This window comes from Lepidochelys olivacea (genome assembly GCF_965140295.1).
Source record: "Lepidochelys olivacea isolate rLepOli2 genome assembly, chromosome: 6".
NCBI lineage: Eukaryota > Metazoa > Chordata > Testudines > Cheloniidae > Lepidochelys > Lepidochelys olivacea.
The window spans coordinates 1612349-1623275 of record NC_140416.1 but is presented as its reverse complement, the minus strand read 5'-3'; the positions used below and the strand labels follow the sequence as shown (position 1 = coordinate 1623275).

The 10927-nt window shown below is 58.1% G+C and overlaps 1 protein-coding gene across 1 annotated transcript; it reads right to left on the bottom strand.

The window, feature by feature from the left end:
- Nucleotides 1-1717: 1717 nt before the first annotated feature.
- On the bottom strand, nt 1718-10562 carry STX4 (syntaxin 4). The gene is made up of 11 exons (XM_084632311.1): nt 10432-10562; nt 7780-7890; nt 7483-7582; nt 6567-6641; nt 6356-6426; nt 6160-6268; nt 4641-4717; nt 4408-4545; nt 3915-4025; nt 3488-3625; nt 1718-3363 (listed from the first exon to the last, which is right to left on the bottom strand). The coding sequence occupies exons 1-10, from the start codon at nt 10540-10542 to the stop codon at nt 3542-3544; spliced, it is 987 nt and encodes a 328-aa protein (XP_084488437.1). The 5' UTR covers nt 10543-10562; the 3' UTR covers nt 1718-3363; nt 3488-3541.
- Between the last annotated feature and the right edge of the window lie 365 nt (nt 10563-10927).

Below are 10927 nucleotides of genomic sequence, written 5' to 3'. Positions count from 1 at the left end.
AGTCTGCAAAAAAGACCCTACATAAATAAATGACAATGATTCGGACGTGTATCTGTGCTCACTTATGTTTTTCCTACAATTAATTAACAATTATACACAAAAAAGGGGGGGGCCAGAGCAGCCCCCAGCAAACGTTGGTGTCGGCACTTTGAGGCCACCAAAAATGTGTGTTATGAGAACCACTGCCCTAGACTCCTACCCTGAGCCAGCCGACTGCACATCCAGAAGGGACTGTTGTGAAAGGAGCCGCTCAGGGGGACTGGAGACGCATGGAGAAGCATCGCCCCCTCCTGGTGGACACTGTATTACAGCAGGCACTTTAAGGATATAAGAACGACCCTACTGGCTCAGCCCAAAGGTCCATGTAGCCCATGATCCTGTCCTCCGACAGTGGCCAGTGCCAGGTGCCTCAGAGGGAATGAACAGAACAGGGAATCATCAGGTGATCCATCCCCTGTCGCCCATTCCCAGCTGCTGGCAAATAGAGGCTAGGGACACCATCCCTGCCAATAGCCATGGGTGGACCTATTCTCCATGAATTTATCTAGTTCTTTTTTGAACCGTTATGGTCTTGGAGTTCACAACATCCTCCGGCAAGGAGTTCCACAGGTTGCTGTGTGTTGTGTGAAGAAATACTTCCTTTTGTTTTAAACCTGCTGCCTGTTAACATAAGAACTAGGGGTCACCAAATGAAATTATGAGAAGGAGTAAACAACACTTCCTAATCTACTTTCTCCACACCAGTCATGATTTTATAGACCTCAATCATATCTCCCCTTAGCCGTCTCTTTTCCAAGCTAAAACGGCCCAGTCTTATTAATCTCTCCTCCTACGGAAGTCGTTCCATACCCCAATCCTTTTTGTTGCCTTTTTCCAAACCTTTTCCAATTCCAATGTCTCTTTTTTGAGATGGGGCAACCACAGCCGCACGCAGTATTCAAGATGTGGGAGTACCACTGATTTATACAGAGGCAAGATGATGTTTTCTGTCCTTGTGGCACCTTAGAGACTAACCAATTTATTTGAGCATAAGCTTTCGTGAGCTACAGCTCGCTTCATCGGATGCATACTGTGGAAAATACAGAAGATGTTTTTATACACACAAACCATGAAAAAATGGGTGTTTATCACTACAAAAGGTTTTCTCTCCCCCCAACCCACTCTCCCGCTGATAATAGCTTATCTAAAGTGATCACTCTCCTTACAATGTGTATAATAATCAAGGTGGGCCATTTCCAGCACAAATCCAGGTTTTCTCCCCACCCTCACAGTATGCATCCGATGAAGTGAGCTGTAGTTCACGAAAGTTTATGCTCAAATAAATTGGTTAGTCTCTAAGGTGCCACAAGTCCTCCTTTTCTTTTTGCGAATACAGACCAACACGGCTGCTACTCTGAAACCTGTCATTTTATGTCCTATTATCGATCCCTTTCTTAATGATTCCCAGCATTCTCTTCGCTTGTTTGACTGCTGCTGCACGTTGAGTGGATGTTTCAGGTTACTTCAGCGACCCCGGAGTACTCACCAGGCACGGAGATGCTTCCACCTCTGGGGAGGGGCAGCTGGGGAACAGGCACAGGGTGACGTCGCGCCAGGAGGGCTCGCCGGGCCCTGAGATGCAGCCGCTTCTGGGGCAGGGCAGCAGGGGAACAATCTCTGCACACCGTCAGGCACTTGCGCCGATCGCATGAGAATCAAACTTTTTGCCACCCACGGGACGTTTTTAACATGATTTATCATTTTTATTACAAAATACAAGTCAGGCCACGTTACATTCAGTCACCAAGGGAACAGGGAAAGGTCACTCCATATTGCAGCTGAGAGGTTAAGAATTAAAACAAAGACCTAGGGCAAGAACCCGGTCGTCCTGATCCTCTGCCTGGTTAATGGGGAGAGCTAAAATCTGGCTCATGCCTCAGTCAGTCAGACCCAGCTTGGCAGGGGGGCAAGTGGAGGGGCAAGGAGGTCAGAGACCCTTCTCCGGCTTGCCGTGGGGGGTTAGGTCAGTTGACACCCCCGCCCCATCTACAGGGATCAGGGGGTGGTGTATGAAGAGGTGGGGTGGGCCAGGGAAGAGAGGGGGCAGCCAAGGCCTGGGGGTGAGGGCCCCCACTTGGTATGTCGCAGGCAGTGTCAAAGGCCGTGCTAAGGCTGGGGGCTGATGGAGACTGTGATGGAGGAGAGGAGCCAAGGAGAGCTATAGAGCAGGCACTGATGGGAGTGGGGGGAAAGCATGGGTAGGGGGGTGCAGGGCAAAGGTGCCAGGCAGTGGGCCATGTGGAATGGCCCCCCTCCTGCCAGTCAGCTGGGGGATGGAGAGGGTCAACTGAGGCGGGAGCGGGTTTGAATGGGATCATGATTAAATACTGAGCCCCAGTGGGTTAAGGCACAAGAGACATGGGGAGGGTGGCCCTCCCCTCAGAGCTGGGGATAGAACCCAGGAGTCCTGACTCGCTGGGGGGGACAGGATGCCCACCCCAGAAAAGCCACCATGCTGCATTGGCACTTACCTCACTGGCAGTGTGAAGAGATACCGGCCCCACCCTGCGCCATAGAGGGAACCTCCCGTTAAGGCAGTGATGGGGCACTGTGAGCAGGGGAGGTCGGAGGGCACACCCCACCCCCCTGGCAAACAGCAACCTATGGGCCTAGGATGCCCCAAATACCCTCACTGGGGCATGGAGTCCCCCTCCCTAAGGAGGGGAGTTGGGGAGAGCAGCAGGTACCCAGGAAGTGGGCACACCTGGAGAGGGGGGCGGGGCGTGGACCATACCACAGAGAGCAGGCCCGCCCGAGACAGGACGCTGACACCAGAGCGGAGGGGCCGGAGCACGAAAAAGAAGTTCTCGTTACCATAACAGGAAGTAGAGACTGAGAGCAAGAGGCAGGGCCCGCAGGAAGCCGATTTTCCCAAAACAGGAAGTAGGTACTGGCAGGAGGGGCGAAGAGACAAGAAGTGGGCTTGGCCGGGTAGAGGTGGGCTTAGAAGAAGTTGACTTGCTTAGTGCATGAAGTTAATGCTAGTGTGAGGGGCTTTGCCACACAAAGTGGCACTGCCCAAAACAGGAAGAGGCTCAAAGGGGAGGGACAGAGCCACAGGAAGGGACAAGGAGGACGAACCGTCAGACCAAAATGCCACAAATTCACAGACCTCGGAAAATCAGAGGCTCTTCAGGGTGGATCTCACCCCTACTCCGAAGGCAAGAGATACGAGGAGTCCATAGAAACCATTCTGGACGGGAGGGAGCTGGCTTGTGCTTGAAGATCAGGATTTGAACCCAGCGTTCGCTCCGGCCATCAGTGCATAAACCTCCCAGCAGGGGGCAGTGGTTCCGCTGGAAGACGGGGCCGCGCTCACGAATCCTGAAAGGCAGAGAATATAGCTGGGGTTAGAAACTCAATATGGGCCCACCCAGCCCCAGCACCCCCCCCCCCCATCTACAGCAGTGGTGTGTGCTGCGGGGTGATTACGCCCCATGGTACTTACCAGCAAGCCCCAGCCCCACAGCAAGGGGAGAGGGGGCGGAAACCGGACGCAGGTCTAGCCGGTGGCAATGGCCACTCCAATGATAACCACAACGATGACCACGGTGACCAAGAGGCAGATGATGATCATGAACTTCTTCTACCAAGCCCCGCACAGAAGGGGAAAGTGTTAGCGGGCGCGGGACTGAACCCAGGACTCCTGGCTCCCCACCTTCTGCTACTTAACCCACTAGACCCCACTCCCCTCCCAGAGCTGGGGATAGGACCCAGAAGTCCTGACTCCCAATCAACAGTGAGGTGTACAGAAAGCAGGATGCGGGTCCTTTCTCCTCGAGCGGCGTTGGTTCTGATCCGATTGCTAAGCTGGGGTCCGGGGGGGTAAGACTGGTTTGCTCAGTGGGGTGGGAAGGGAACATCAGGGGACCCACCTTGCGGGCTTTCTGCTGGCTCTCCCTGGCAGAGTTGAGATGGAGGTGTCCCTTGTGGACGTAGTTCTCCGAGTCCAGGATGTTCTTCTCAATCCGGTTGATCATCTCCCCCTACAGCCCAAGGGAGAAGGAGGTGGTTGCGATACCCTCAGCCGGTCCAGGATTCGGGGAACAGGGAACAAGGGTGAGAGACGGGGGACTATGAGGCGGGAGAGCTGAAACGGAGGGGAGATGGACAGGAAGTGGCCATTGGCAGTGAGGGGCGGGAATGGGCACGGGCAGGGCACACAGGAAGTGGCCACTGGCAGTGGGGGGCGGGAATGGGCAGGGCACACAGGAAGCGGCCCTGCCTAAAACAGGAAGCGGATATTGGCTAGAGCGGGCAAGTGAAAGTGGTGGCTGGCGGGAGAGGGCGGGCCCGTGGGAAGGAGCCAGCTGCCCAGGAGAGCAAAGCTGTGCCCCGGGGGGGGGGGGGTTCTGGGCCCCCCCATACCTGCAGCTCCACCTCGATGGCGAGGTAGGTGAACATGTCATGCAGCTCCTGGATGCTGCGCTCCAGCTTGAGGATCTCGTCATGCCGGGTCTCTATCTCGTTCAGCGCCTGCTTGGTCACACGCGTGTCCTTCATGATCTGGGAGGGGAGGGAGGGGGTCAATAGCCTGGCCTGGCCAGACCCTGCCCCCCCGTCATTCTCCCCCCACACACACACCCGTCCCTGGCACTCACGTTAGAGACAAACACCTCCGTCTGGCCGCTCTCCAGCATCTGCTCCAGCTCTTCGTCCGACACCACGCCGCCACCGGCTGCCGGGAGAGTAAGGGACTGGGTCTGCTCCCTTCCTTACCCACTGGACCCCACTCCCCCCTCACAGCAATGGATAGAACCCAGGAGTCCTGACTCCCAGCCTGCCACACCCATCCTAACCCACTAGACTTCACTGCCCTCCCAGAACCAGGGATCGAACCCAGGAGTCCCGACCCGGGTCTAGTGATACAACCCTACCCGTAAGCCCAATATCGAGATATTTGGTCAAAATCGGTGCCCTTTCACCTTGGGACAGTACTGTAGTGCTCTTGTGCCATTGACAGAATGGATAAAGACACCGACGGCTTGTGATCTCCTTGTTCTTCTCCTTGTTAAGCTGCCCTTGGAAGCTCAGATCCTTGGAAGTTAAGCCCCAAACAAATTACACGTGGAAACGTGAGCGTATCTGGTGATCTTAGGGCAAACGGAGCTGAAAAATCAGCCCGGACACTTCCGAGATTTCCCCCAAACACACCCAGCCAGAAGAGGCACCATCCTCAGCTCTCAGCACGTTGAACTCCCACACGGCAGGGCCCGACGAACACGACCCCACCCCGAGCAGGGCGCAGCGTAGGGTCGTTGGGGTTTGAAAAGGACGCTTGTTTGAAAAGATCCGCGCGGAGCAAGGTCCTGGCCGGGTCAATGGCTGGATGGGAGACCTCTGTCAACAGACCCCACTCCCCTCCCAGGGCCGGGGAGAGAACCCAGGAGTCCCGACTCCCAGCCTCCCTCCCCCACTTCCCCTGCTCTCGCCCACCAGACCCCACTGCCCTCTAGAATCCGGGGATAGAACCCAGCAATCCTGGCTCCCAGCCCCCCTGCTCGAACCCTGGCCTCCCCAAGGTCATTGGAACAGGTTTATCATCCACCGATTCCCCTGCATGGATTTGACCCATGAATTCCAGCCCCGCAGCACAGACCCCCGCTGCTCTAGCTCCAGGGGTCACCTGCCTTAACAGGTAGCAGCTTTACAGCCTCTGTACACAGCTGAAGGGGGAATGCCATTGGCTAGTAGCAGTGGCTGGTTGTTACCCTCACTGCAGACCTAAAGGAGGTGCTCCTTTAGCAACAGGCAATTAGCCCATATCGATGAGCCACTAAAGGGGCACGTTCACTCGACAAGTTACATCCCAGGGCCCTCCCTAGGGACTGGGGGCAGGACCGTCTGGCCAGTGTAGAATCCCAGTCGGGGATCTGCTCCATCAGAGGGGCAGGACCCATGGCTCTGCACTGTCAGAAGGGCAGGACCCCTTGACCAATCCAGAACCCCAGCCAAGGACAAGGACCATCAAAGGGGCAGGACCCCTTAGCCAACCCAGAGTCCAGGTTGATGTTCTGGACTGACGGTGAGGCATGATCCACGGCTCTAGAAATCATAGGGGCAGGATCTGGGGGGGATGGAGGGAAAGGCCCCAGGCTAGGCCCAGAGGCCAGCACTTACTGATCTGCAGCTGGCGGTGGATTCGCTCCACGTTGCGGTCCCGGTATTGCGACTGGATGGTGTTGCACTTGTTGATCAGCTCCAGGAACTGCTGGGACAGGATGCCGTGCTGGGAACGGGGAGGAGAGGGGGGTTAATCGCAGCTCCTAGGCCCAGACCCCGCCCCCCACCAGCACCCTCTTCACAGACCCCTCACCTGGGTTCTCTTCATCCGGTTGTTGATGGCATTTCTGTTCTCGTCCTCCTCGCCCTTCTTGGGCTCAATGGCTGGAGAGAGACTGGAGTTGATGGAGAGAACCCAGGAATCCGGGTTTCCAGCCCTGCCCCCACCCCACCTCCACCCCCCTCCCAGAGTTGGGGACAGAACCCAGGAGTCCGGGCTCCCAGCCCCCCAATTTCAGACTCACTTTTCAGGCGGCGCCGAATGTCTTTGGCCAGGTCCTTGATCTCCTCACGCAGTCTCTGCAGATCTCGCTTCATGTCTGAGGCAGATTAGGGGGTGGTGTCAGATGTCAGCCGAGCCCCACACCCTTCCAGGGACAATCCCAACCCCAGACCTTTAAGGGGTCCCAAAGATAAGCCTAGATCCATCCACTCCTGTGGGGAAGTTCAAGAGCCCCCCTCCCCAGGACTGATCTAGGCAAAGCCCTCCACTCCCCAATACTACCCAAAGAGCCCCTCTTCGCCTGCCCCACATATTCCCCCCCCGACCACCCCACATATTCCACCCACCAAACTGCTCGCCGCACACCACCCCACACGCCAACTATACCCTTTCCAGACCTTCCCTTGCATTGCCTCATGTTCCCACCCCAGATTCCCCATGCCTGCAGATCGCCCCATAAGCCTGGTCACATGCCCCTCCACATCTCCCTTTGTGTTCCCCTCTTACAAATTTCCCCGAACCCCCTTTCCCATCCTCCCCAACCCACCCTTCCAGTTCCCCTCATCCCCCTGCCTCTTCCCCCTCCACTCTCCCAGACCCCCACAATACCCCACCTCACCTCCAGCTTCCTAACCCTACCCCACACTTCCTCCTGAAAGCCCTCCCTTCCCAACACTACCCCATACTCCTCCCTGGCAACCCTCCAGCCTCCATACACATAAACCCCCTGCCCCAACCCAGACCACCCACACCCTGCAGGGGACCCACAAACCATGCCCCTCCCCCCCACAACCCAACCCTGCCACGGGGACCCAGAATTTGGCACAGGCCATACATGATGCCACGTTACAAGCCACATGGGGACAGGGGGGCGCATTGTGCCAGTGCTGGAAGGATTCCTGCCCCCCAGCCCTGCACCCCCCCCCCCCCCAGCTTACTGTCCTCCGGCAGCGGGGTGGCCAGAATCGTAGTCTGATGCTTTTCCAGATCCTTCACCTTCCCCTCCAGGGTCTTCAGCGCCTCGCGGATCCCCTGGGCCTGTGGAAGCGGAAAACAGACAGAGATGAGACCACCCTGCAACCCGGAGCAGGCAGTCCCCAGCCCTGGGGCTGGATCAGAGCCAGCGCCCCCTAGAGGGGAAAGACCCCGTGTCCCGTTCCCCACCACTCTGGGCCAGCCACGCCCCCACTCTGGGACTGGAGTTGGCGCCCTCTGGAGGGCAGAGGCTGTGTTACCGTCTGGAAAAACTCGTCCAGTGGCTCCTCTTCCTCCTGGAACTTGGCCGATCCTGGCTTCACGACCAGGACCATCCGCTCGGCCCCCTCATCGTCTGAGCTCCCGTCATCCTGCGGGGAGGGGGAGGTCAGGCACCGGACATGGAGCCCCGCTCTGCAGCCAGCTCCACCCTTCACACCTCACCCATCCCCCTCTGCTCCCCCTCCCCGCCCCCTATCTCCTTCTTCCTGCCCCAGCCCCATCCACGCCCCACCCCGACCCCTGCCCTTCCACCCACCCCCGCAACCCGATGCCTAACACTTTCCACCCTCCCCCACTATACGCACCCCACTCCAGTCCCCGCCACCCACTCTGCCCCGCTTCCCTGGGCATGCTTCGGCCCTGATCTCCCGGCCCCATATCTGTGCCCTTTCCCCAACCTTCTTTCTGGTCCCCCCATTCCCTCGCCCCCACACCAATCCTCATGCCATCAATTCATTGGCTCCAGGTCCTTGTCCTGGCCCTACTGAGCCCAGCCTGGCACCATCCCCCACCCCACCCCATCTAACCCCAGCTACGCTAAATCCATTAACGCAGCAGCTGGGGAGCTCAGTAAGGGGTGCTCTCCCATTGCAATCGGCGCTGGCTCCCCAGCTCTGCCGCAGATGCTCTGTGCGATTGCACAAGGGACTGCATCTCTGGGCCTCAGTTTCCCCATGTGTAAAATGGGGAGAATGATCCTGCCTTTGTCTGCTCAGACCATGAGTTTGTCAGGGTGGGGACTACCTGGTGGGTAGAAAGTTGGCTAGATTGTCGGGCTCAACGGGTAGTGATCAATGGCTCCATGTCTAGTTGGCAGCTGGTGTCAAGTGGAGTGCCCCAGGGGTCGGTCCTGGGGCCGGTTTTGTTCAATATCTTCATTAATGATCTGGAGGATGGTGTGGATTGCACCCTCAGCAAGTTTGCAGATGACACTAAACTGGGAGGAGTGGTAGATACGCTGGAGGGCAGGGATAGGATACAGAGGGATCTAGACAAATTGGAGGATTGGGCCAAAAGAAATCTGATGAGGTTCAATAAGGATAAGTGCAGAGTCCTGCACTTAGGACGGAAGAACCCAATGCACAGCTACAGACTAGGGGCCGAATGGCTAGGCAGCAGTTCTGCGGAAAAGGACCTAGGGGTGACAGTGGACGAGAAGCTGGATATGAGTCAGCAGTGTGCCCTTGTTGCCAAGAAGGCCAATGGCATTTTGGGATGTATAAGTAGGGGCATAGCGAGCAGATCGAGGGACGTGATTGTCCCCCTCTATTCGACATTGGTGAGGCCTCATCTGGAGTACTGTGTCCAGTTTTGGGTCCCACACTACAAGAAGGATGCAGATAAATTGGAAAGAGTCCAGCGAAGGGCAACAAAAATGATTAGGGGTCTGGAACACATGACTTATGAGGAGAGGCTGAGGGAGCTGGGATTGTTTAGTCTGCAGAAGAGAAGAATGAGGGGGGATTTGATAGCTGCTTTCAACTACCTGAGAGGTGATTCCAGAGAGGATGGTTCTAGACTGTTCTCAGTGGTAGAAGAGGACAGGACAAGGAGTAATGGTCTCAAGTTGCAGTGGGGGAGGTTTAGGTTGGATATTAGGAAAAACTTTTTCACTAAGAGGGTGGTGAAACACTGGAATGCGTTACCTAGGGAGGTGGTGGAATCTCCTTCCTTAGAAGTTTTTAAGGTCAGGCTTGACAAAGCCCTGGCTGGGATGATTTAATTGGGGATTGGTCCTGCTTTTGAGCAGGGGGTTGGGCTAGATGACCTCCTGAGGTCCCTTCCAACCCTGATCTTCTATGATTCTATGATTCTCCCCATGTCTACGCAGCGCCTGGCGCGACGGAGGCCCTGATTTCAGTTGGAGGAGAGGGGGGGTCTGTGCAGCGCCCGGCGCCACAGGGCATCTCCAAGGCTTTGTGGGGCCTGGGGAGGGAGCTCCACCTGGACACTGACCCCATGGAGAGACATTAACCCTTCGCCTGCTGCATGTCAGGGGGGTCACATCTCTCCCAAAGACAGGCAGCGCAGAAGGCCGGATACCAGGGTGAGGGGCAAGGACAGAGGGAGATGAGGCTGGGGAAAGAGCGGAGGTGGGAGGGACCTCCCTGGGCACAACAGCCCAGGGGGGAGGGAATCAGAGGGGGGAGAACAGCCATGGGGGAGGGGACGGGAGAGGGGAACAGCCTGGAGGGAGGGGGGGGGAAGAGCCGGGGGGGTGAATGGGGGGGAGCAGTGGGGGGGGAACATCCCAGGGGGGAGGGAGCCAGAGAGGGGAACAGCCTGGGGGAGGGGGGAAGAGCCCGAGGGTGAATGGGGAGGAGCAGAGGGGGGGAGGGGGCTCACGGGGGGCGGGGGGAACAGCCCAGGGGACAGAGGGGGAGGGAGTTCCCTAGGGGGAACAGCCCAAGGGGGGGGGGAGCCAGAGCGGGGAACAGCCTGGGGGGGAGGAGGGGAGAAGAGCCCGAAGGTGAATGGGGGGAGCAAAGGGGGGAGCGACGTCTGGGGGGGGAACAGCCCGGGGGAGAGTGGGAGGAGCAGAGGGGGGAGGGGGCTCCCTGGGGGGGAACAGCCCCGGAGGGAGGGGATTCCCTGTAGGGAACAGCCACGGGAGTGGGGGGGGCTCTCACCTCTCTGAGTTCCTGCGTTCGATCCCTCATGGTCTCTCCCAGCCGTAGGGGCTCCCCCCCCCACCCCTTCAGCCCGCCCGATATGGAACTCTCCCGCCTCGCTCTGCCCATGCGCAGGGCGCCCCCAGCGAGCGCCACCGGAAGAGTAGGAACCCCACGCCGGAAGTAACTCCGCCCCGAGAGGAGGAAGTTGCCCCGAAGCGTGTCTGGCCCCGGCAATGCAGGAGCCGCGGGAGGGCCGGAAGTCGATGACCCCAAGGAGGCAAGGGCCGCGACCGGAAGTGGGGTCGCCCCAACAGGCTATCGCCCCATGCCCAGGAGTCTCCGTCCCGGAAGTTGCTCTGCCCTGACCGGAAGTTGCCCTCCCGGCGCAGAAACACGTCACCCCGCCAGATCGCGCCCAGCCCGCTGCTGATCTGGCCCCAGGGACGGTAGCGGGCCACCCCCCCGCCTCGGGAGAGGCGCAGCCGCGGAGAGACCAACCATAGAGTCGGCC

Bases quoted from the DNA above. Each gene is read 5' to 3' on its own strand.
- STX4 (XM_084632311.1), bottom strand. From the start codon at position 10,542: ATGGGCAGAGCGAGGCGGGAGAGTTCCATATCGGGCGGGCTGAAGGGG. The intron at 7,583-7,779 runs GTAACACAGCCT...CCGCTTCCACAG, and splicing joins TGGACGAGTTTTTCCAGACG to GCCCAGGGGATCCGCGAGGC. The intron at 6,642-7,482 runs GTAAGCTGGGGG...AATCTGCCTCAG, and splicing joins CACCCCGCTGCCGGAGGACA to ACATGAAGCGAGATCTGCAG.